The 27,956-nt window shown below is 30.1% G+C and overlaps 1 protein-coding gene across 4 annotated transcripts; it reads left to right on the plus strand.

Annotated features, from left to right (window-relative positions):
* Nucleotides 1–2,482: 2,482 nt before the first annotated feature.
* Nucleotides 2,483–9,844, plus strand: LOC132942684 (casein kinase II subunit alpha). 4 transcript variants are annotated; one of them, XM_061011287.1, is made up of 9 exons: nucleotides 2,483–3,186; nucleotides 4,009–4,186; nucleotides 5,018–5,129; nucleotides 5,205–5,417; nucleotides 5,624–5,818; nucleotides 5,884–6,086; nucleotides 6,179–6,327; nucleotides 8,139–8,207; nucleotides 9,631–9,844. In XM_061011287.1, exons 2-9 carry the CDS (start codon nucleotides 4,092–4,094, stop codon nucleotides 9,678–9,680), a joined length of 1,086 nt encoding a protein of 361 aa, XP_060867270.1. In that variant the 5' UTR covers nucleotides 2,483–3,186; nucleotides 4,009–4,091; the 3' UTR covers nucleotides 9,681–9,844. The 4 variants fall into 4 exon arrangements, with proteins under 4 accessions (XP_060867270.1, XP_060867269.1, XP_060867268.1 ...); XM_061011286.1 differs by lacking the exon at nucleotides 2,483–3,186 and adding an exon at nucleotides 3,229–3,692 and having other exon boundaries at nucleotides 9,634–9,844; XM_061011285.1 differs by lacking the exon at nucleotides 2,483–3,186 and adding an exon at nucleotides 3,232–3,692.
* The last annotated feature ends 18,112 nt before the right edge of the window (nucleotides 9,845–27,956 follow it).

The following is a 27,956-nucleotide window of genomic DNA, read 5'->3' on the forward strand; positions in this document are numbered from 1 at the left end:
GTAGTTTTTGAGTTATGTAACTTTGTGTACTAAGGATAATATATTTATGGAAATGGACTAAGTATATGCATGAAGGCTTAGACAATTTGAAAATTTTAGAAATTACTATTGTTCTATCAATATAAATAATTTGTAAAAATAATTCAAATATAATAAATACTACATAATATAATATAACATACGTATAGTTTAAAATTCTGTAAAACCATTTTTAAAGATTATTATCCTTAGTATAAACATTATACCTAATAATTCAGAAACTATTCATTAGAATTATCAATAAAATCATCCACTAAATAATTTTGAGTAAAAATGGTGGTTTTCATTTGTAAAAAGGAAGTTTGTTCCACCGAAAGATACTCCTTAGACCTTAAGTAGTACAGAAAATATCTGAAATTTGAAAATATTGACTTTGGTATAGGTACTTACTTACTTAGGAATACTAAGAATCAAAATTTGAATAAATTTACTATTATAGAAAAATTGGGGGTCAGCATGATTAAAAAATCACTTTGTATATTATATAAATGTGTTTTTCCAATATAACATCCCCCAATGAAATTCTGTGTACGCCCCGGATTACACAAATAATAATTGTATTGGTACTTATAAGTTATACTATAACGGCTACAACTTAATATATTTTGATGAATGTTATCGGACGCCTGTATTTTATAAAAGGTAGACAACAAAGTATACACATAAAAATAATAAATATAGTACAATAGCGCCTTCAAATAAGTACAATCAATACAATAACCTTATTTGCAGTCGATATAGGATTTTAAGGAAAATAATATAGGCAGTTTAACATGACGGTATTTAAGTGACTTTTCAGTTTGTTCAACTTCAAAGTAAATGAACATGAGTGTGTCGTGTGTGTGTGATTGTAAATAGTAATCGTAATCGCACAATAATTTATATTTTTATATTGCCTACTTAAAATCCCTTTTAAAAGCGATTTTGTACTAAATCATAATACTATATACATATCACGAACACACACAACTACACAAGACAATACATTAATACAATAGTATGTGTTGTGTTACAAGTACAACTGCATTGTATTGGAGAATTTACTCGGAACTCCGAACACTCATACGCAGATACCTACCATTTATCTGGATATCATCATTTTTTACAACTGCACGGTTTCTAACTCTCATCGGTATGCATTGACAGTTAATGACAAACATATTTTAACGGAATATTTCAATAACATCATAATATATAGTTATCTCGAAGTACTTGCCTATGTTATACCATTAATGCAAATTTTAAAATTACGCACTTTGACACGAAATCGGTATTAATTCTGTCGACGCATATTAACCTTGGTTTTAGGTAGGTAAAATTATAGGTAATTATTAATATAACAAATAAAAACATTGTGTGCTATCTATGAACGTGACCCGTAATTTTTTTTTATACTTGCATTCACATTTGTAAGATAGATACATTACAGTATAAAATGTTGTACTATATTTTAAGAAGACACCACACCCACATGGCCACATGTGTTGTATCCGTCTTACTTCACTCTTACTAATATTAAATATACATCATAGAAAATGTGTGTTCAGCGGAACCGATTTTGTGTTATTAGTTGTAATATCAGAGTGAAAGAATATTAGGATATTGGATAGGGCATATCTTAAGCTTTTATATTGGTATTTTAACTTTAATGTGAGTTATAAGCCAGCGTTCGAACTATGATCAAAATTACCTTATAAATAGATTAATGCAACTTGTAAACTATTTAAATGTTGATCTGTTTTCCTGTGTGGCTGTTTATCAACTATTAATAGATGACTTTAATTATTACCTAAATAGTATTTTGGCTGGATAATCATTAAATTCGTGTCAATGTTATACGTTCAAGTTCAGTTTAAATTGTGCTATTATTTTTTTACAATTTTTTGTTAGTGTATTATTTTGTTTATAAACATTCAAAAGTCACATGCATTATACTTAAGTCAGGTATCTACTTACTGATTATATTACTATTTGTTACTTAATGTATTATATGTAAGATTATAGCTGTCACTGCGTCTTAACAAAATATTATTGTTAATTCTAGACATATTATGTCTATATTTGTAATTGGGCACGTCAACCAGTTTATATATAAAAATAAATAAATAAAATAATCACGTAAAATAATACAATATTTTCAACATTAAAATAATCATAACTTGTTTTAAAATTGAAATATCATTATAAAGCTAGCAACATAAAATTGGTTTTAGTATAATATAGTAAAACAATAGTAATATTATAGACCATAATAGGCATAGATGAATATTTTATTCGTAATTCAGTATCTGGCGCGGCATCATTCGTTTACAACCTCTTTGGCGGTGCGCGTTCGGTCGGCGGTGGCTACGGAGTTGTACCGTCGTCGTGTCGTGGTCGTCGTCGGTCCCGCGAACGGGTCAGCCTGGCCATTTTGGATTCCCCGTCAACGCAACTACCGACTTCGCCCAGTGCGCGCGCGCCGCTATACACACGCACACACGCACACACAAATAAACACTCGCACACGCACGTTAACGCACACGCACCAAAAATACACCGATTCACGGCGTTGAGTATCGGAGTCTATACGTACGGAAGTGCGCGTGTGTGTGTGCACTGTGCGCGTGAGTGTCAGTGTGTGCGTACGGTTTCTTTTTCTCAGCACACGCGCGCGGGCATAATATTGTATACATATATCGACATAATATTATCGTAGCGTTCCGCCGGCCGTCGAGTCGTTTGAACAAAAATAATAAAAAAAAAATTCGTAAAAATTTCCGTTCGTGACCGTTTGTCGACGGCCGCGCGTCGTCACGCACACCGCCCCCGGGGTTGCCGCTACCGATCCTGTTCGACGACCCGCTCTGGTGACGGGAAATCCGACAGAAAAATAATCCCGCGACGACAACGATAACAATATTATTACGAATATTTTTTGCCGTACAATTTTCACGTCTCGCACATCCGCGACACGCGCTTGCGCTCTCTCGCTCGCTCCGTCCATCCATCGCATCACACCGTCGTCGCCGCCGCCGCCACCCCGCCGCACTGGTTTGCCACTATCGTCGGTACAGCGATTACTTTTGGGCCACCGTCGCCGTATGCGGAACATGCTAGCGGCATTTAGCTGAGCACACGGCCCGTCGTCGGAAAATGTTATAGCAGGTATGTTGGGGGGGTACTAGTTTGTTTTTTTTGAATTTTGGTGGAAAAAAATTTTTCTTTGAAACACGAAAACGTGCCTACCGTCCACGTCCCGCCGCCGCCCGCCGTCGACGTCTCGTGTAGGAGGCAACTGGCGTCGGCGGCGGCATTCGGCATCGACGTCGGCGTTCCGTCGGTACATACGTCATTGCGCGTTTCCCTTGACGGCCAAACTGTAAACGAGGCGGCTTTCGATCGGCCGCCGTCTACCGTATTGAGGTCCCCGCACGTTTGATAATAAAAATAATGAAATACAATTATTGATGAACGTCGTCGTCGCCCTAATGCTGCTGATACTTATCATATCGTCAGCTTCTTGACCCGTCGCCGTCGTTCCGCGCCGAACCACACGTATTCGCACACTTTATGGACTTACATGCTTTTCTTTCAGCGTACTTTGTTGGTGCGCCGTTTTCATTTTAGACTGACTTTCCGCGGCCTTTCGCCGTGCGATTCGCTTTTCCTGGGTAAATTATTAAGTATACCTCCTAAATCCTAATTGTTATTGTTGCTAAAAAGAAAACCGTTTTATAATATTATTGAAATATTATTAACTTGACACATTCATTATCATCAATAACCTAGAAAATCTTGTGCATTTGTATGTGCACTGTAAGTTAAGTGTAACGTAAGTAGTTTGTCTTTATTATCACAGCTCCATTGCTGTTGTCGCACTGGACAATTGTCGTCATAACGCTGTATAACATTGAAAGGTATGCTCTAATATTTGCTATGTATTGCTTTTTGATTTTCTCGATCACCCGTCACTACCGATACCAACAGACACCGGCTGCGTGTTAAGTGCGACCGGACCAAGGTTTCGGACAGTTGCTAACAATCAAACCACCGTCAGGTTCATTAATCAAATGGCGCTGCCAAGTCGGGCGCGAGTTTATGCTGATGTAAATTCTCACAAACCCAGAGAATACTGGGACTATGAATCTTACACTGTTGAATGGGGGTAAGTCTTATGATCATTTGTATTTATTATAATATAACATTATATTGTTACCCTTTTGAAAAGCTTTTACCCATGTAAATTTGAAACATGTCAATTCAAACATTTCCCTACTAGTTCGCCTATTATTTAAACAACCATCTGAATAAGTACTTTAATAGAATAGTGTCTTTTGACAATTTTATTTATGCCTAATAATTAGATACTGGCTATTTGATAAAATTCATACAAATTACAAATTTTGAATTCGTATAGATACACCATATTTAGGTATTTGACTTGACAAAATTATTCTGAAATATGAAAACAACTTAGGTATAGGTACCTAAACTACTTACCTGTGTGTAATATTATAGGAAATTTATCATTAAAAAAGTACCTTAACTGAAAAAATTCATTCTTTACATATCTATTTTTTATATTGTTTACTTATTTTATTACCTATACTTAATTTATTAGTGCCTAAATTAAAATTGTGTTATTTAATGTATATTTATTAGTTATATACTTATAGAATTATTCAAACATTTTTTTATATAATTCATAGATGTGAAATTCTGAAATACAAGCATATTCTATTCATAAACACATAATATAATATTTGTTTGTGTCTTAACCAGGTTCTTTACCAGGAGCATAAAAAAGTTTTTGACTGTATTATTGTTATGTCATCAATTTTGTCAGTTCCTGATTTTAATGGGTTATAATTAAATATAACAAATTTTTTTTTATGTTACTTATTCAAAGTTTTATTATTTTTAACATATTAAAAAGCCTTATACAACTATTAGTACTTGCGCATTTTTGAACTTATGTTATTTTATATTGTTTCAGGCAACAAGATGACTATCAATTGGTACGAAAACTTGGTAGAGGTAAATACAGTGAAGTATTCGAAGCAATTGATGTAACCAATAGTGAAAAATGTGTTGTGAAAATATTAAAGGTAATTTACTATTTTAATAATGAGCTGTATTTCTTACAATAATTATTACTTTAAAATGTGCATTGTGTTTTACAGCCCGTAAAAAAAAAGAAAATCAAAAGAGAAATAAAAATTCTTGAAAATTTGAGGGGTGGTACCAATATTATATCACTGCAAGCAGTGGTTAAAGACCCTGTATCCCGTACACCTGCTCTTATATTTGAGCATGTTAACAATATGGACTTTAAACAACTCTACCAGACGCTGAATGACTATGATATTAGATTTTATCTCTATGAGTTGCTCAAGGTACTTATATGTATTTACTTAAAAACATTAATACCATGGACATTTTTTATGATTCAATTAAATTTATTTTACTCCCAATGATTGTTTACTCAATGCCCAACATCTAAACGCACCTAACACCAGCACAGCCTAACAAAATTTATCAGCAAATAATAATTTTTGTAATAAAAGTAAACCAATAAAATAATAAAATATTTTTACTGTAGGCATTGGACTATTGCCATAGTATGGGCATCATGCATCGTGATGTAAAGCCACACAATGTTATGATCGACCATGAAAACAGAAAATTGCGGTTAATTGATTGGGGTTTAGCAGAGTTTTATCATCCTGGTCAAGAATACAATGTGCGTGTTGCCTCCAGATATTTCAAGGGTCCAGAGTTACTCGCAGATTATCAGGTCTATATTTAAAAATATCTTCTAGTTTTTAATTTTTATAACAAAATTCTAAATTTTTTTTCTAGATGTATGATTACTCATTAGACATGTGGTCACTGGGCTGCATGTTGGCTAGCATGATATTCAGAAAAGAGCCATTCTTCCACGGACATGACAATTACGATCAACTTGTGCGTATTGCTAAGGTTCTAGGTACAGAAGAACTATTTGAATATTTAGACAAGTATCACGTTGAATTGGATCCAAGATTTTCTGATATTTTAGGAAGGTATGTATATGATTAATTGCTATTTTAAATTGAGTTATGTAATAGTTTAATTATTAAATCAATTAAACTGGGTGTTTTTGTATTTATTTAAGGCATTCAAGAAAACGGTGGGAGCGTTTTGTGCATAGTGAAAATCAACACCTTGTAACACCAGAAGCTTTAGATTTCTTAGATAAACTTTTGCGTTATGATCATTTTGAACGGTTGACTGCTAGAGAAGCAATGGATCATCCATATTTTTGTAAGTACTTCATACATATACATTTTTCAAATGAGAATGATGATATATTCTATTATTTGAAATTCTTAATTATTTGGAGATATACAATTCTAAAGAAATTTATGAGTTAAGTGTCTTCATTTAAATTAGAATAGTGATTTTGTATAAAGTTTTCAATCTGACTCGTTTAAAATATGTTGTATAGTGTAATTAACTAAGAACTTATTATTAATTAAACAATTATTCATTTTATTAGAAAATTCTTAAAATACTTTTTACCCTTTTAGTGCTCCAGACATGTTACTATAATATAATATTTTATTATATTTATTTAATATTATCATTTGTTGGTAATAAGCGTATAATTTTACTAAACCCAAGGCTCACATTTTTTTTAACTTCAATAATTGTATCATAAATCTCAAACTAAAATGGAAAATCAAAAAATTGTAAATATTTTATTTTACGTAGCATAACACAGGTTGCAGGGCATTAATAGTGTAGCAGTGAGAAGGTTAATAAACAATTAAATGTACATGCATAGTAGAGCGTAAATTATCTGCACTATTAGCCACCGGGAAGTGCTATGATTAATAAAAATTCACTGTACCTATATTGAATTCATATACACATATATAATATCTGAATATCATAATATATCTGATATAGTAAACCTTTTTGTACTTGTATGTCAAATAAAAATGTATGATAACGAAAATCGGTTGTTCTGCGCACTAAGTACTTGCCTGGGATGTATTGGTAAATAATGTTTTGAGTGTATGCTATATTTTCCTTAAATGTATCTTGCTGTGCTAGAAAACAATCAAAAAACATACTTTTGTTGCTTACTCTTTTAGTTCTCAAACATGAACAATACAAAAAAAAAAAACGAATAATCTACAAATTATCCATACTTGTAATCCATAATACTTTCAGCAGTCTACCTGTTTCATAGACCTTATATTATAATATATGACCTATTTACACACCAGCTTTATTTATGATTACATTGTATGGTTCTCGAACAGTGTGGTGGTGGTATGGCAACTTACGGATAACCATTTAGAATTAAAAAAAAAAAAAAAACAAATAATAAAATAATTTACTCATTGCCCACTGCCACTCACCAGTTTATAGTATATAATATATATCAACCGAGGATTTATAAAATTATTATTATTTCACAAATACACATTTCTTTGTAAATTTTCTTATGAGTTTACGCCTTGTACCCTCCAAAAGATCCCTGTCCCCATGTGACACCCTGTCATAATGAAACTGGTCTTAATGGCTACATGGTGCTTGAGGACCTTTGTCAGGCCACAGTGTGTTCTCTCGCTGGACAGAGAATATAGGTACATATAATCGTTATTATCAATATTTATGCGGCAGTGTAAGCAAGGCATCAAAATACTATTTGCATTGAAAGTGTTAAGTACCAATATTTAGCAAAATTATTTTATTTCCAAATACATTGTATTGGTTAAAAGAAAACTTAAAAATTCCACTTTTGAAAAACTTGTTGGATTAAGAGATAACCAACTTTATATTATTTGTTATAAATTTAATTTCTGTTCATCAAATTTAAAATTGCGAATTTTGTGAATCAAAATAATACATTTTCATAATCTTCACACAAAAATATTCAAAATATTTCACTCAAATATTAGTTGATACTTATTAAAAGCTTTTTTTAGTTTTTAATCTTTTGAGTTAAATGATTAATCTACAGGCCAACATAATCATACTAAACTCATGTTGAATCTTTAATATTATATTTAAATGTTCAGTAAATGATAAATAATTATTTTTTTAAATGTCTGTTGTTATAGATCCAGTAGTAAAAGAGCAGTCTCGAATTAATTTGGGCACATCGTCTGTATCTCCAACACCAATTACAGGTACTTAATAATTATAAATTAAAATGATTTTAAATAAATGTAGTATTCATTCTAACTGTTATTATTTAACTTTTTACCATTGATAACTTGTAAAATACATTTACCTGTCATGTGAGATATGAAATTGTTCAATATTTGTTTTATATTGAAAGTTTAAATTACAATTTGTACCAATTACTACTATAATTTATAATCATGTATTTATTAAATAAATTATCTATTTTGTAAATTATAATACAGTAACGCTATAATTAAGTCTTAATTAGACTTCTTAAGTTAATTAAAATAATAATTAAACATTTAAATTCACTGAATGTTTTTACTAAAAATATTAATAAATATAATTTTTACTTCAATTCTGCTAAATTCCTCAACATGCAATATCATCATATACCATAACGAGTCAAACATTTAAACAATACTCAAAGTTCCATCAAAATGTATATTTTATTATAAATGTATCAATTTTAGATCGTTAGGTAGATCAAAATACTATTCACTCTGTTAAAATAAGTTATTTACAATGTATATTTTAAATTGTAAGTTACTTATAGATTTGGTTATAATTTTGAAAAATGTGATATTTTTATAAATTGTATTAAATTATTAAACTAAGGTGTTCTGTACTTCAAGTATGTTGTATTTCTCTTTAATACCTTTGTTATTTTAGACAAATAAATATTACATTTTTTTTCATAATATATTGAATTTTTAAAAAAATGGTTGAAGTCAAATTTATATGATATTAGCCTTTAATATTAAATTATAATTTAAAATATTTTAACATTAACTTAGTTATGTTTTGTGAAGATAAAAATAACGACAGAGTTTTTTTCTATTTTGAAAACTTAAAACACATGTATATCTATTTATAATTTAAAAAATGTTATCACTCGTATTTTATTAAGTAAATGTACAAACTTATGTTTCTTAAATGTTTCTTCAACTAATGTTTTGTTTTTTTTTTATTTAAATTACTAAATAAAAGTATTTTTCTAAAAAAATTGTTCATGGATGTTATGATGACTTGAAATAACAGTTTAAAGTTATAAAATAATGTTTACATATTTAGCATATAGATAATACATATGTTATAGATATGTAATAAGAACATAAGAACATTATTTTTATTCAACATTCCCTTAGGAAAACAATAACCAGATGGGCACTTAAGTTATTTTTTTTAAAAAATGGTTAAATTATTATTAATTGATAATCATCAGTGAACCCTAGACAAATTCAATGGCTTAAAAAATGATATAAATATCCTTACAACTATTAAATTTAACCTTGTAGCCAATATTAAATTTGAAATTGTAATAAAATCTATTACAATCATATTTTTTCTAAGAAATATACTAGTGTTGATATTGTACATGAGTGTTTTACTATTTTAGTTATAAAAATCACACTTTTTTTTTAGCAGGTGGGAATGGAATAACTTCTCCAAATGCTGTTGGCGTTCTACAGTGAGTTCCTCGATGTGAAAATGCTGCTTTTTTGCTTTGGACAAAGTTAATGAAAAAAAAAACTTATAAAAAACAACACCTTTTTCTCAGGAATATCACACTCAAAAACAATTTTGTTTTTTTATTTTTTACTTGTATTATTTCTATTAAAAAAAGGTTATTATTTAATGTTTAGGTCTTTTGTGTATAAAACAGTAATATTTTTCGTGCTGCAACTGTGCAAAAAATGTATTTGTTGTACATATTCCTACCCACCACACTCAATTATGAAAAACTAAACTGACGGAAATTATTTTTATATCCGTGGTGATGACAATTTGAAAATACTAGCCAATCAGCTCCTGCTCTTCTATGTAATTTATTTATATAACACATTGTGTTTGTTGCCTTGTTACATTAAACAAATTATATATATATATAAAATACAAATATATATATTTTACAAAATGAATAATGTAAATAGATAGCTATGATTATAACAATAAATTACTTTAAAAATAAAAATTAAAAATATCCCTTTTTTCATTTGGTCAATAGTGTTTATTTAATTTTAATTTTAATTTTTAGATTTAAAATGTTTAAATTATTTCTCATGTATTTTATAAGTAGTTTTTGTATTAAAAAGTATATATATATATAATAATACCAAATGTTCACGGGTAATCAACAGGAATTTCTTTAACATTTAAATACTTTGATTAACATTTTTTCCTAATTCACTGAGAATATGTTTTTGTTACAACCGATACTTATTGTGGCTTATTATATTAAATGCCACTCCTAAGTTTTTGTTTTTCATAATAAAATAAACCAAATATATGTTGTATAGATTAATATTTGTATATATCCGTGTTTTAATCCTCGTGATAACATTTTAGTTGCTTACTCTTTGTACATTATTTACTCAGCGCTTCTGAATTCAAACTTGCCCAATCAGTTGGATGATGTTTGATGTCCCTAAAATCAATAATCATCTATTTTCAAAAATGTATTTATTAATGTTTGATTCAGTTGACAAATTACAATATTTTGTTGTTTTCCAAAAGTATTAAGCAGAAATTGAATGGACCAGTAAACAGTAAACGGAATAATTGCATAAGCTAAATTGTTAATATTACGCTTTATGAATTTTTGCTAGGAGCATGATATTTCTGTTATCCATACGAGTGTACTCGAGCATAATTTTCAAGTATTTATCTATATACTATTTACAATACAATTTATAATAATGAAGAGAATAAGTTTGTTTAATTTTATCGTATACAATAACATTTATTGACAATTATTATCAAAAAATTTAATGTTTGACTTTCAAATAATAAATAGCTATTGACAAAAATTTAAGTTTCAGTGGTGAAGACTTCACAATTTCCAAGTAGTTAATCTAAAATATGTTTATTATTTATAGTTTTAACATTCTAAGAGTAGGCAGGTATGGTATGAAATATGAATAGATTGCGCCTTGTATTTAATCAACAACCTGAGCCTTTTGGAATTGCCATTTAAATTTTGAAGTGTAATTCACTTTTCATTAATGTAAAAATTGTGATTAATGTTGAAAAAATAAAATAATTGCAACATTTGTAAAAGGAGCTGGAGGGTCAACATTGGTAAGGTACATTTTGTATGTCCAATAGGGTTGTAAGCCATATTATAAGAGTGCGACTCGTTTTGCAGTACTTGGCTATTGGAATGTGAAAAATAGGTGCTTCAAACTTTATAATATTTAAAGGATGTCAGATTTATTTTACCATATTGTAACATTTACAAGCCACCGAGGGACTTGATCCACTTTATCTGTGTTTAGCCAAAGTGTAAGCTGACCGGTGACCGATAAAGGAAAATGTTTTACAAGAATGGACTGACTGATGTCGAACCACTATTTATAAATTACGTCTCATCCATTTAGTTTTGTAATTTTTAATATCAAATGGCAAATAGTTGCTACTATATTTACAAGAATAAAGACTTAAATACACAAAAACCGTAAATTATCAAAAATATAATGTATACGGCTTTGTTAATAGGTGCCTACTTAATTAACCACTCCAATAAGGAAGAACCTAAGTACACGGTAAATCGTAAACACGCAGTGATGGTGATCAGTAGACAATAAATCTTCTAGATCAGCGTTTTCGAAATTTTTTCTCTGCTGGACCCCATAGAGCGGCAATGGCAAATCCACGGCACGCGAAAAATTAAAGCATTTATATTATAGGTATACCACAATGTACCTTACCTATATTGGCTATATTATATTAATATCTACAGATAAAATTGACCGATTCATATATGTAGCTAGGTATAGCTGAATGCTCACAATACATGACATCATGGCCTTCCTCTTTTCATAATTTAATGACTTGCTCGAAAAGGAAAAATGTAATTTTTGGCTCGTAGGTAGCGTTAAAATAATTTGCCCCCTGCCTTAGAGTATAATAAAAATGATTGTGGACCACGGTTTGAGAAACTGTTCTAAAGATGAATATTAAACAATTTGGTATTGTATAATCGCCTAATAGGTAATATACCTACGTAATATTAAACAAAAATAGATGTATGGAATATAAATGTATGGTTTGATAAACTTTGGGCCTAGGGCCTAGCTGTGTTATTATAATATAATTTAACACCTACGCCGTCCTACCACCGCGTATTTTTGCAAAAAAAATGTCCTAAGTGACCCAATTTTACGGTACTGAGCGGGTGAGGTTACTTCACGAAAAACTACTACAATACCAAAGGTATAGGCAGGTAGGTACTAATTAACATCCAAAAAAATTACTCATGGAAAGGAAAAATATGTTCTATAGTTTGGGTTATAGGTTGTTATGGGGGTGGAAAAAAAATTGCCAAGAGGCAGCAATGGTATAAAACTGTATGTGCTAGTGTATTAATATTATGTAGTATACTGTTACGCCTAATTTATTTTATATTTATTTTATTTACAAATATACATGTTTTAATTGACATAAAGGTAAATTTACATAAAAAATATAGTTTATTAAATTTGGTTTTGTCAGTCGACACATATGGACGATGGACCTGATTAACACTAAACGGATAATAAAAGGATATTAGTAGGTACCTATATTACTGATACTTATAGTAGATTTACATTTACATATTTGACCGTACGAAAAATTGTCTTTTGAACTAATAATTGTTCAAACATGCACTGTTGTCTGTTTGAACATATGTGCTACAGTAACTAGCAACTGTCATTACAGGTAGGTACGATAATATGTAGCCCACAGGTATATAGCCATATAGGTAGGTACCTACATCGAAACCACGGTCATCTGTTTTACGTTTTACCAACGAATATATATTTTTACATGAATTTTTTTTTTATGTAGCAGTATACAATCAGTATTTCAAAACTATTTTACTATCCGAACAATTCAAACCATTGTACATTTATACCAGCTATATAGGCATCTAATCCTGTACCTACCAATTGTTATGAGGCAAAATATTTTAAGCTATTTCTGTTTCTATTTTTGTTTAAATTAAATTATAACTTAATTTGAATTTCTCTGATGACAACACTTCTTTATATATTATTCATATATTAAGAAATAAAATACAAAATACTTCTGGTGTTCACTTTTGTTAACTTGTTTATGGCTGCATGTATAATATATTATAATCGAACATGTTCTGACTGACTATAGAGTCAATGTAGAGCCTATAAACTATGATAGCTATGGCCTGGTAATTTTGAAAGTACCTTCGTACCACCATTATGTAATGGCGCACTAAAAGAAAGAATTTTCCGAAATTCGCCTTTTTAAGAGGTGGTCACACAGTCACATAAATATTTTGAGATTCACAATGGAAATTGAAATTTATTTTTGTCTATAAAATATGGTTACCATTGGTTAAAACGTATAACTTACAGATTAAAATTCTTATACCTAATAGAAATTAGTATGTATCTATTTTTTTCTTATGTATATAAATGGTTGATACTGGTTTCTTAAAATAATTACATACCAATTATGATTATGATTGAATATAATTTTAACCTGAACCTATTTGATATTCAGTCGCAATATTTTTCCTCGTGTAGATTAAAATCATAAACGCACATTTGTTTGTTAATTTTTTCTGCTAACAATTAGTTACACGTAAGAAAAAAAGTTAAGTAACTTATATTACTATCCTATTATTTAAAATTAAATATTATTTTTTTAATTATTCAACACCATTAGTCCGAATATAAATAACGAATTGATCAAAGTTTGAATCATCTAAGATTCTAAGAGTTGGCATATATTTTACGGGAAACGAAATGCACAGGCTCAGCTAGTATTATACTATTATATATATAGCTGTCCAAATATAGTTGCACCTCATTTTTCATAACTTCAGATTATAGGCGATTTGGATAACTGATTTGGGGGGGGTTAAATTTATAAAATCAATACAGACCCGCAGGGGCTCCGCCCCCGCACCCCCTCGCCACTTATTATAATTTTTACGGTAATAATATATTACAAAAACATTTAATTTGGTACCTACTCAACAGTAAAAATAAAATACTTAATAAATGAAATACAATAATATACACCTCAAGTACTCAACAACTCAATGCTAATTAATTATTTATTTGTAATTAAAAATAAAATAACATAGTTACGCAGTGTTAAATCTTAAACGGTGATTAGATATATAGCGAATTTATTTAATATTCTTAATTTTAATATTACCAGAAATGTCTTTTTCTATATATATCACAGAAGCATTTGAAAATCTATCTTGATGCATAGATGTGCGTACCAATTTTTATCTTCCTCATAGCTGAAAAAGACCCTTTATTTTCCCCTTTATAAGGGGAAAATTTCCAAAAATCCTTTCTTATCGGACGCATACAACATAATAGCTATCTGTATGCCAAATTTCAGCCCGATCCGTCCAATGGTTTGAGCTGTGCGTTGATAGATCAGTCAGTCAGTTTACTGTTTTATATAATATACAGATATACAGATGACATCTACGTAAATTACATATTCTAAAAATAGCTAATAAGCAATAATAATATTTATACCTGTGTTACTTCTATGATAGCAGGTTATCTATACTCATAGAACAATACTATACTCAAGCTGTTATACAACACGATTATAAAGAACTTATATAAAGTTCTTTATAATCGTGTATACAACAATATGTATCATATTATATTCATATCATTAAAACTAACATTAATAACAACAGTTGATTATATATTCTATAAATTTATATTAATTATTACTTATTACTTTATTAGTTATCAATGAGTTATCACTTATTAGACAACATATGTAGGTACACTGATTATCAAGTTGGCTAAAAAATCCTATATTTAATTTTTTTTTTAATTTGATAATTTTTTTATTAGTTGGATTAAAGAATGAATATATTTAAAAACTTAGGGGGGCTTAAATAAAACTAGATGGGGCTAAGCCATTAGACCCCCCAAATTGCGCCTATGCTTCAGATAGATATGAAGACATATTTTATATTAAATGTTATTCTTATAGGCTATAGGTAACAGGTAAGACGAATTTAGAAAAATAAAGTGTGAGTTCTATAATACTATAGAATATTTTGTAAAAAAGTTTCTCATAAAAAATTTCTTATATCAAAAGTTTAACTAGATAATAGTTTATAGCATTTAAAAAAAAAAAAAAAAACAGGAATATTTTTTCTTTTCAACCCAATATATTATATAATATTATATAATTATTTATTACAGTATCACACAGTTACTCCAAATAGTAAACACGGTGAATGCGAAAAATGTCAACGAAAATCTTTGAAAGAAATTCATATAGGTAGGTGTATATTGTAAAGGTATTACGATGATAGGTACGTAAACCAATTATATTAAAAAAAATTATTTTCAAAACGATCTGGGTATAGCATATAATATATTATATTATATGGCTTTAATAAATTGATTTTGAGACAATGAACTCCATTTAAACACCATGGACATTTTCGAATTTTCTTATATACCTATGTTCTTTTGCGACTAATATTCAATTTTTGTGGACAAACAGTTTTTTAGCAAATTAAATAAAACTTTGTAAAAAATTAAATAAACCACTTACTTTAATTTTTAGTATACCATAATATTGCAGATAATTTTCAATTTTTTCAGACAATTTTTTTAAGCCATTTAATAAAAAGTTTTGCAAAAAATTAAAAAAAATTAATCTACTTCATTTTGTAGTATACAATAATTTATTTAATTTATTACAATTTTTTTTTGATTTTTAAATAACTATTATGTCGGCAAAAATGTAAAATTAGTCCTTAAAATTGCGTGAGTTATCCTCAAAATAGTGGTATACTGTATAGTGTTTATTAAAAAATGAAATAGGATTTTTCTTAAAATTGTTTGCAAAGGTTTTTTTTAGTTTGTTAAAAAAATATTTGTCTACAAAAATTGAAAATCAGTCCGCAAAATACGCGAATTTCCACAAAATGATGATATAAAAAAAAGTGGAGAAAGTTAATTTTTAATTTTTTGAACCAGCATATCAACCGTTTTTTATGATTTTCTAAAAAACTATTTGTCCGAAAAACATGAAATGCAGTCCGAAAAATTGCGCGAATTATCTGCAAAATGGTGGTATACTAAAAAGTTAAATGGGATTTTTTTAAAAGTTTTTTAAGTTTTTTTAATTGGCTAAAAAACTATTTGCCCGCAAAAAATTAAAATAAATCTACAAAATTGCGTGAATTATCTGAAAAAATGTGGTATATTGAAAATTACGCAAATTATCCCCAAAATAATGTATATAAAAAAATTGGAAAAATCGAAAATGTACATGCTGTTGAAATGGAGCTGAGACAATGCTGCCCAAAATGTTGAACGCGAAACGTAATTATTTTTAGGCGAAAAGAAGAAACTATTTTCTCATATTTGGTCAAAAACAGAACGATGGGTGAAAATAGGAAAGTCGTCTTTGGGCGAAAGGAGTTGCGCCCCCCATTGTGAGCCATCTACCAATTGTTTTGTTATGCATAGTGCATTATAATATTACAATCGTTTTAAATTTTCGGTAAAATAGAACGCACATTTCAGGGGGAATTTGTCGGGAATTATATTTATTTTTGAAATACTCAGACAGTTTTTCAAAAACGTACTTATGTTTTATATAATACTTTCAAAAAAGTGTAGAAGTCAAGATAAATTTGACTGTATTATGATTTATGAAATATGAGGCACATCAGCAACTGCAGAGTTGCACCGAGTGCATCTTTTATCCGGTAGTCGCAGAAACAGTGTGTAATTGATCAGTTATCCATACACATATTATTTACAATTTAAATAATAACCGTGTTGTTATTAGTTATTACATTATATTTTGTATCGTGGTCCGTAGCATCCTATTTTAATAGTATGTACTTTATACCTTGTGGCGCGTGTACACGTTAAAGCGTAACACACAATTTATTTTATGAATGCTGTAGAATAGGTACCGACCGACCCTGCAGTCGATATTGTATAATATACCTGCACTTGGAGATTTAAAAAAATGAAATAATTTGGGCAAATAATAAAATGTATGGGTACCAAAAACTTCGACACGACGGCCGAATAATAATAATACAATAGAGATCTGCGTGCAGTACACGCGTTATTATTGTATCGACTAACCCCTCGTTTTTATCTCCCGAAATAAACAACTATATTATTGTTTGTTACGTGCATACAATATCGTCGACGGCTCGCCTCATCGGCGCGGTGGTAGCCGCCACGTGACCGTGGACTGTGCTTTTGACAGCCGTTCGTGCACACAATACACATGCACATCCCGCAACCAACGTTATTACAACATTTTACATCAAGTTATATAACATAATAATAATATTATTATCGGGTCCGGCGCACATAGCTACCCATAATGTTACGTATCACGCAGCCCACAGTATATTATGTATATTACTATATTGTACAACTATCGACGTCTGACAATTAGTGTTAATGTGTTATCGTTTATACGCGCTATCTATACAGCAAGATAGGTATCTACAATAATATAAAATGACGTACAACTATTGAACTATGTGTCTAATATTAAAAAATATAATTATAATATTATGTCTCCGTTATACAGGGTATTCAATATGTCATGTGTGACTGAGTGTGTCTACTGTCTGTCCTCTTCAATATATAGGTAGGTACAACACTACCACGGTTATGCACTATGCGTCTATGCACCTACCCCCACGGCCCACAATAATATATAATATAATGGATATACACGCGTATTTGTGTATAGCCGACTCTACAAGCCATCTAAATCTACCTTAACATTGAGATTTATACAATTTACATCACCGTTTCGAATTTTTGATACCTACACGTCTTGATAGAAATTAGAAATTATACTTTATAAACAAAACTTTTTGAAAAATATTTACGCCTATCTTAAATAATGTAATAATGTAATTATAGAATATAGGTACCTAATAAGTAATATTATATTGTTGGGTTTTTTTATATTATTAACACAACAATATAATTATTATATTTAATAAAAAAAACCGCGGGTGTTGAATTAATAAAAAGTTTAGCTCAAGTAGTCGTGTGAGTATCAGTCCAAAACAAAAATTGTATATAAACACATTTTTTTGTCATGTCTTTAAAAATAGGTAAAAAATGAATAATTGCCCCGTTTAAAAAATGTGTAGTCAGACATTCCAAAAAAAAAAAAAATAATATTCAAATGCATCGAAATCCGAGCTAGGGCTGATTGATCATAAGAATATTGTGATGCGCGGAACTCTAATACTGGGTGTCTACACTGCAGCACCTATGTACGGTAAACAATAACTTTTCGAAAAAATATAAATTATTTGAAAAAAAAGTTACCGGCGGATACAAATAGGTGCTGCCGAGACACCATCCTGCAGTGTATCCGATACATTATTAAAATGTTTCACAGCATTGTGCAGTGGTGTATAATAGTGCACAGATGTAGGCGTTGCAGTAGTCTGTGCTTGTCAAAAACTGATCGACGGCGCCGCCCATAATATACGACTCGCCGCGGGTGTGTTGTGCTGCACGACACACGCTCGCACATGCCTCGACAATAATTATTGACAATGATGGTCACTGCTGCTGCAGGTAGTGCAGGCCCCCTCCCTTCGCCCGGAGATTTTCTGTAGCCTTCGGCATTCGCCACATCGTCGCCGCCGTCGTTGTACAATACAAATTGCGTACACAATTTGTACTGTCTACCGTCCGTCGTAATAATATTAATAATATATTTGTGTTACCGTTTATTAATAACGGCAAGTCTTGCAGTAATGATGCAATCTAAAGGGCCGTCGTGGTGTTGTATAATATTATTATCGTGTAAATAACTAATAGCGAATGAGAATCGAATGAGTGGACATATAATAATAGATTATTTATATTATTATTATTCACTATTATAATGTCTATGATCGAACGTTGGTATAGGATGACGTACTCATACGGAACACTACCATACGTACCTATAGTACGGCTACACAGGTCGTCGTCCAACACTGTTTAATTTTGAATTTATATTTTATATATTATTATATATAACACATTACTAGTATATAATATACCTACCTGTAGTATGTAACTTAAGAATTCGGATTTTTCAAAAATAAAACTAATTTTAAAACCTATTTATGCAGTAAAAAAAAACCACGGAACAAATTAAACGTCATCTGACTGCAATATTTAATGTTACCCAATACCTACCTTGAATCATGACCAATGATCATAATATACACTGTATAACATATTGGATACTATATTATAGTTTATAATTTATATAAATGTCTTCTTGAATTCGGAACGCAGAAGACGCATTAAATTTGAAATCTGGCATGCATTACCCATATACCAAGTTTATACTTTGTAGGACTCACACATGACGTTTCCTCAACACCTTCATAACTATAAAACATATAATATATTAATATGTGAAAACCAAAAAGAAATTTGAAAAAAAAATACTGAAAGGAGTTTTTTTTCGTTTATATAGTTCTGCTCAGAACTTTTGTTCAATCGAATTTGATAAATGATAATACTGTCATATTACAATTTAATAATATAGGTTGGGAATGTAAATATGTAATACAATCCTTTACACAGTAGAGTAGTATTAAACTTTCTGCGGGAATCACGCGTAAAATAAACGTGTTAGAATTTCAATTAAAATATTAAATAAACGTGTTACAATCAAATTTTAATTAGGTGCTTAGATTTTAGATTGTCAAATTTAAACTATATAGCTACTGCATGCAGCAGAAGTTATTGTAAAATGACAAGGTCTTTAATCTTTATAAGTAATTATCCATAATATTAATATCTAGTATATACAAATACATGTAAATATACGAATTGCGGACTACATCCTTTTATCTGTTATTCAGCTATTCATCGGGAGATTATGTCCAATAATCCATTAGATTGTGATAGTTATTTTTAGTGGTATTATAATTATATACTATTTGTGTTTAGTGTTTTGCAGTATCCAATAATGGATTAAACTCCTGTCAAAACGTCATGTAGTAGTTAGTAATATAATTTATTCGTTTTCGTTATGATGAGCCCCAATAATAATAATTTAATACTATTTTATAGATGAGTTATAAGGTCAGCATACCACATAACATTTATTTAAGAGGACGCCACTCATGCATGTGTTGTCTCCGTCTTACAAGTGCGCAACATAGCAAATTTGCGCTCAGAAGATCACGTTTAAAAACTAGAGTGAATCGATGAATCGACCTATTATGAAACTCAATGGTAAGAACTAAGAACTAAGAACATTATCCGTGTTCGTATGTTGGATTTTACGATTATTTAGTTTTAAAGTGAGTTATGAGCATTTTAATTAACGCTATATTATATACGCATAACTTGCTGAAAAGTTGATATATCGTAAAAAAAAGAACTTATGAACACAGATAATGTTTTTACCATCAAATTTCATACTAGGTAGATTCACTCTAATTTTTAAGCTAACGGAGCTAAATGTGATCTGCTGAGCGCAAATTTGTTATGTTACGCACTTGTAAGACGGTGTCCTCTGTCCTCTAAAGGGATACCACTATATTATGTTGTCTTATAAGTGTACAACATAACAAATTTTACTTTCATATTTTTAAAATTAGAGTGAATCGGTTATAAAATTTAGATTATCATTTTGATCATTTTGGGGCCTTTAATTGATGTATTTTTTTTTTTAATAGTTTTTGAAGCATTGCCAATTATTTGGATATAATCATTTTGTGGTAGGTCACAGTTTTGCACGGAGGTTACGGTTTGTTTGAGGGGGGGGGGGATTCAACTTTCAGCAGAATTTGAGCAACATGTGAGTATCTATGTGGGGCAAGAATTCGCCGCTTTAAACCCAGGTGGTCAGTGGTCACCCATCCGGGAGCTAGCGATGCCGGACAATGCTTGACCGCAGCACATATTAGTCGCTAACTGCTGCCAACCACCGCACCACACCAGGCCACTATTGTTATTTTAATTTTAAAGCAAGTTATGATCATTTTAAAATGTAAAAAACGTACTGTAACTTGCTATGTAATTCAGATTTAAAATATCAACAAAAACTTCTGAGATGCCATAGAATCTAAGGCCTGGGATAATAGTCGTACCTTTAAATTTTATAATAGGTTATTCACTCTAATTTTAAAAATAACTGAGTATAAAATACTAAAATAGTTTATTGTGAACGTAAAATGTGCATATTTAAATAATATGTTGTACGTTTGTGAGACAACTAGACGGACATCAACTAGACAGCACAATATGATGGTGTGACGTTATCCTAAGAGGATTCGTTACCGTGACTTTCTGTTTTTATCTAACATACGCGTGACATAGGATTTTAAACGGTTCTTTGCCAAACATACCAATTGATCTAATGAAGCGATAAGAATTCTAAAAACAGATTTGAACTTGTCGTCAAGTCTACTTTAAATCGACTCTCCCATATTTTTGATTTTTTGATTTTAACTTCGGTATCGAATCCCCTTAATAAATATCATTGAGTAGTTCATTAGGTATTTAAATATTTTTATTAGTAAATAATGTAAGTAAATGTAGTAAATGTAGTTAATGTCATTGAAAAATAGGTTACATAATAATATGTGATTTGTAGTGATATTTGATTGGTAAAGTATATAATTATATAATAACTCAACACTCGTAATATGTGCTTTAAAATACATATCATAAATAAATAAATATTTTTAATGACGCCAAATTAATTTTATAGTTTAATTTTTGAGTATAATATTATGTAAGTAGGTACTTACATATTTATAAACATTACTTTAATCTATTAAACTATACTTAAGTGACTTATCAAATCTAATTATTAGGTAAGAGTTCAAACACTAAATACTTTTAATTGATTTAACTACTTGCATGAGTATGATGGATTTGGGTAAGAACGATATTTTTCAAAATTTTAACTATGACCTCCTATTTTTCATTATACTACGTTATAAGTTTGTAAAATTATGGATTTGAGTAATATTACAGCTGGGTGTTTAAAATATAGATACTTTTTTTTCATAATGCTATATATCACAATCAATCTGATATGACGTATATTTGTTGAACATTAATTAGTAACTCTAGTTTCAATTGATTAGCTGGTTATAGTTACCTTAACAAGTGTAACGACTAATGGATAAAGAACCAACCATCATCTACAGTTTTATATTTCAAATATAATTATTATAATATAGGTGATATATTATATAATATTATACACTAATAAACTATATAATATTATAATATACATTAGTATACACACCGCCGGACATCGCTGAGACAAGATGAGGTGCTGCCGAAAACATCAAAATTCCGGGTGTACAGAGTAAGTAATTCTATTTGGGGCTCGGGACAAATCGAATCAGACCTTTAAGTAATTTCGGGATTGAACCGGAATAACTCTTTCCGACCCGTTCGTGTGTGCGTACCTATAGATACTATACAGTTCGCGCTTTCCTCCTTGTTTATAACACACACACACACGACGGTGACGTAGTTTGGGCGTGAAAGTATACATGTATATAATATATATTGTATTATATATGTATAGACACGCACAATCCAATTTCGTGCACTATACATCCTTCCCTCCTGCCACCACCGCCGCCACCACCACAGGATCCGAACACTAAATCGGCGATGTGCACATACATATTTTATATACTGCAATAGTTCCCCGCGGTCTCGGTACATAATATAATAATATATAGTGGTTGATGGAGCGGGTGTTAACGAGCGCGGCCGTCCGCTGTCGCCGCACAGCGAGGTCGTGGAGCGCGCGACGTGTCTCGAATCACAACTATGTCATATATATTATATATATATAGGTAGTATTGCATGTACAGATGAATGTGTGTGTATATAATATACGCAGGCACTGAGGCACGTATACAGTGGGGAGGGTGTTCAAATGTTTTCAAAAAATATTGGTTTTTAGTTGAAAGTTTTTTCACTTCTATCCCCCACCACAATAAAAAACAACAATATTTTTCCGTACGCATGTATGTAATAATATGTACCTATTTATAAAACGCGACCAATGGTAGCTCTCGTCGAAATACATACTATATACACATTACACAATATTATAATATCGTGTGTATATGGTCCGCGGCCAAATGTTTTATAAAAAGACGGTCACTCGCTGAACACTGCAATATTGCCGCGGAAGACGATATCACTATGACGACGACGATGATAAGTAGGTAGTTTTTGTTATTTGGGAGGGCGTGAGTTTTTTGAAAATTTACAAGCGGGGCCTAGAATAAAAACGGTTGGAAACCACTGGACTATACACAATTATAGATTAAAAAATCGTTATATGGGATATCAGTATATCTGTGACACCGCCATGTATTGAGAAAACAATCTTCTTCATCTCTTGTGGTCTTGTCATATCTGTCTTCATCTTAATAATATTATGATTATTATAGGTACATAGTATACAATTATATGTTGATATACCTAATTATACCTAGATTTTCATTAATTATTCACTTTTGATAAATATTATGTCAAAAATGATTTATGGATGAAATAAAATCGTAGGCACTGGTAGTCAATAGTTTGGTTACGACAAAAAAAGTATAAAATATTATTTTAAATGAGTGTTACTACAAGTGTTACAACATTTGATTTGACTTCCAGTCATCAATAGACCATAGTATCACTTGACAGTTGTGTACTTCAGTACTTGTAAGGAGTAAGAGATTGGTTTATTGTAGTGGCGTGCAAACGACACAATGCATCGATTTAACCACAGTGTAAAAAGCCACGCTGATTTAAGTATTTAACACATTGGTATCATAATATTATGAAGTTACGAACAATAATAATTATTATACCAGTGATAGCCATATATAGACATATAGTAATAGTAATACATAGTAATAAGTAATAACTAATAGCCACGGTCTTATAGAAGAAATATTTTCTCAAGCCGGGTTCACACTACACCGTGTCGTGTAGATTCGTGTTTTTATGTTTATACAAAAATGCAATACCAAAGATATGAATATTGTACCTGATGATAACATAATATAATTTTATTTTAGTTATTCCTTTTCCGCACATAAATGTAACCACACAATATAAAGTTAAATATTATATTAAACTATGCGGTATCGTTTGGTAACTGTGATTATTTTACACGACAAGGTGTTATGTGAACCCGGTTTAAGACCGTGGTAATAACTAATAGCCATTTGATGTTAGAATTGAAGATTGGCGCGTAATTTTTTATACTTTTTTGATTTTTCCGGATTATTTTATTTTTGATAGCTAGAACAAATTTTCAAGATCGATGAAATATCAATACGAAAACCATTGGAATGACTGTGCATGATGTATGTATTGTAAATACGATTTGTTATGAAGTCTTTAAAATACATAACTGCTATTAAATTTCAGTAGTCCTGTCACCTCGAACTATTTGTTATTAATATTTGTTTGTAAATGTAACGCACTAACGCTGGAAAGTGGAAATAAAATATTATATTATATTATACTCTGAAAAAAATATATGAGCTTGCTTAAACAAGACTCTTCCCGCTGTGTATATAGAACATGTTATATACATTTATATATTACGTATATTATATATATATATACACATTATACACATACACAACCGTTGAACGTGACTATTATCCCTTCGGAGGGACTTTAACACGTTATTATGTAATTGGTTTTGCGTTGAGTACTAAAAGGGGGGAGGTGTTTGGGTTTTAACCAGGAAAACCGCTTAAGTTAAATTAAAAGTTCTCACTCCTCCTCTTCCTCCTTATTCTCGTATATATTATATATATGAATGCATTATGCAGGAGTGATTAAATTTGAATAATCTCCGCGTGACAATAAATTCAAAGTTAATGATATTGCAATCTAGTATTGCGCAATGCATTCTGTATAAACACTGTAGGTACTGCAGGACACATATTATATATCAAGTAAACGAAAACCAAACTGTAAACAATATTATTATTCGATGCCGTCTTTCACTGCACGTTTGCAGGTTTTGTCATCGATATATTATATAAGGTAAATTAACCTTTATCTAAATTTAAAATTTAAATAATAACTGATTTTATGAACATTTTACTATTTTGTAAAATAAATAGAACCTAACATATCTTATAGTACATAGTAGTTGGTGTCACATCTTCATTTTGACGAGTGTAAATTTGAATCATAAAATCAAAAATAATTTATTAGGTACTGTTTTAAATTATGATTTATGAGCAACACCCGTCTAAACTTCATCGGTTGAAAAGTTTCTTACATAACCAATTATATATAATACGTAGTAAGTAACTACTTATTATTTTTGACGAATATCTATATTTGTATTTTTTTTTATGTCACATATCTGGCAAGTAATTTTATTGTTCTTTTAACATTTCGGTTAAGCTGTGATATATTTCTAACGCATCTTTGATTTTAAGAATTACTGGTTTCGTGCAAATTATCAGTGGTGAATATGAATTACATATCACCCCTTTAGCCTTTACATCAGGCATGTCAAACTCAAAGTATCAATTGGGCCAAATATATTGAATAGTTTACTATTTGGGCCGCACATAAAAATTTAGCGAAAAAATAAATATTTTGTTCAAATTTTTCAATTTTATTCTTTATGTTTACGAATACAGCAATTACAACTAAATTAAAAAAATGAAAAAAAATGAACATTAACATTTAAATAAAATATAAATCATACTAATTATTTATGAAAATAGGTGATATATAAATTACAAAAAAAATCATAATAATAATTGTTTTTAGACGATATTTGACATCTCTTTTCTCCCACCAAATTTTCAATTTCGGGAGAAATATTATTTTACGAAGCCACTTTTAATACTGCATTTAGATGTGTGCCGGTTAATCTGGATCTAACGGGTGATTTATTACTGTTTATTGTTGAAAAAAGTTGCTCACATTGATAATTTTTTTTTTTGTCGATTAATATTGGTAGCCGCGGGCCACAAAAATATGAACCGCGGGCCGCGTGTTTGACATGCCTGCTTTACATTGTTGTAGATCATTTTTAAAATGACTAAAACAGTTCCAGACTTATTGAAAATAATAGAGATTGGCATTTACACCTCTTCAATTCAAAATTCCAATCCACTTCTCCTCAACATATTTTGTAATAGGACCTACCTTTGGTAATTAAATGTCTTCATAAAGAATGCATTTTCATTGAAATACTCGCTTTATAGTAACACTTCAAACGAGTAAATTACATTTACCATGGGCATAAAAGGAAATGCGCTCCTAATTTTTGTATTTAAAACGCAAATTCAATATTCTCAGTATATTTATTTGAACATCCATGATTTTGTATTTGTCTCCGAATTGCCTGACTCAAGTGCCGGCCCGATGGTTTTCGGGGCCGGGTGCAGAATTTTGCGGGGCCCCATATGGCCATATAATACATATATTAATTTATTATACATTATACAATATATACATATCTATATTTGTTTTATTTTTTAGGGGCTTACTTTATTATTATTTAATTTTGTAAACTATAAGCCCTTTAAGGTATTGTTAGAAACCTAAATTTGTATGTATGAACTAATAAAATCCAATTCGCATTTTAATACTGTTGAAGACACAAAATGAGTAGGTTATGTTAGGTTATTTTGTACCTACTTAGGTACAATTTACAAATAATATTTTATTAATAAATATTTGTATTATATGGAACCTAAATAATAATCATGACGCTATCAGTATATTTTTTTCACAATAAGATGATCAAATACACTTAGTAATATCATAGGCTGACTGACCGTCTTGGCTCAGAATCGTTTTTCTTATACAATGATATTATATCGTTGAATTTAAATTTAACACCATCTATAATAGTAAACCACTAGTAACCTACTGTACAGCAGAGCGACACCCATTTTGTATTTAAAATGTTAAATTTGTAACGAATTCAACTCTCTGGTTTTGGTTAATGAACGTTATTGGTTAAATTTTTCATTTTACAATATTTGTTTAATATACAATATTTTCTTTTCAATTCAAGTATTATACTCTTAATGAGTGTACAGCGAAAGTTATTATGTATTTGGGGTTTACAATGAAAAACAATGAACAAATTAATGGGTAAACAATGAAATAATTATGCAAGCCGACCGGCGTATATTGATAAATATTATATACATGTATGATATATGATAACAATTTGCATGGAAAAATATGAATATGTACAAAATAGTAAAAAATATATACAGATTATATACACAGGTAATATACAGGATTATTAAAACAAATTATTATATACATGTAATACAAAATTAATATAAGTACAAAAAAGTAAATATAAGTATTCACACGACGGACGTATAAAATAATACGTTGCGTATTCATCCGCGGTGGAAAACGCAAGCCGACCGGCGAATATTGATAAATATATTATCTACAGATTATATGCAAGTAATTTACAAAGTTAAGATTACAAATTGTTAGGATACATTGGAACAAAATTAATACGTACAAAATAGTTAATATAGGTAATAGGTAATAGTTATCATAATATTTTTAAAGTTGTGTCACTTGGCAACTGTAACTATACCACGACAAAAAATTCATAAGCTGGGCGATGGTGAACTCACCACGAACATTCACAGTTTTCTAATCCGATGGCGGTGCACCGCACCAACAGCATAAACTCCGGCCGATTTTCATGAGTCGTCTTCCAAA

This window comes from Metopolophium dirhodum, chromosome 4 (assembly GCF_019925205.1).
Source record: "Metopolophium dirhodum isolate CAU chromosome 4, ASM1992520v1, whole genome shotgun sequence".
Taxonomy (NCBI): Eukaryota; Metazoa; Arthropoda; class Insecta; order Hemiptera; family Aphididae; genus Metopolophium; species Metopolophium dirhodum.

Coding starts and splice junctions, on each gene's coding strand:
- LOC132942684 (XM_061011285.1), top strand. CDS start 3,602: ATGCTTTTCTTTCAGCGTACTTTGTTGGTGCGCCGTTTTCATTTTAGA. Junction 5,130..5,204: donor GTGTTGTGAAAATATTAAAG/GTAATTTACTAT, acceptor TGTGTTTTACAG/CCCGTAAAAAAAAAGAAAAT. Junction 5,418..5,623: donor ATCTCTATGAGTTGCTCAAG/GTACTTATATGT, acceptor TTTTTACTGTAG/GCATTGGACTATTGCCATAG.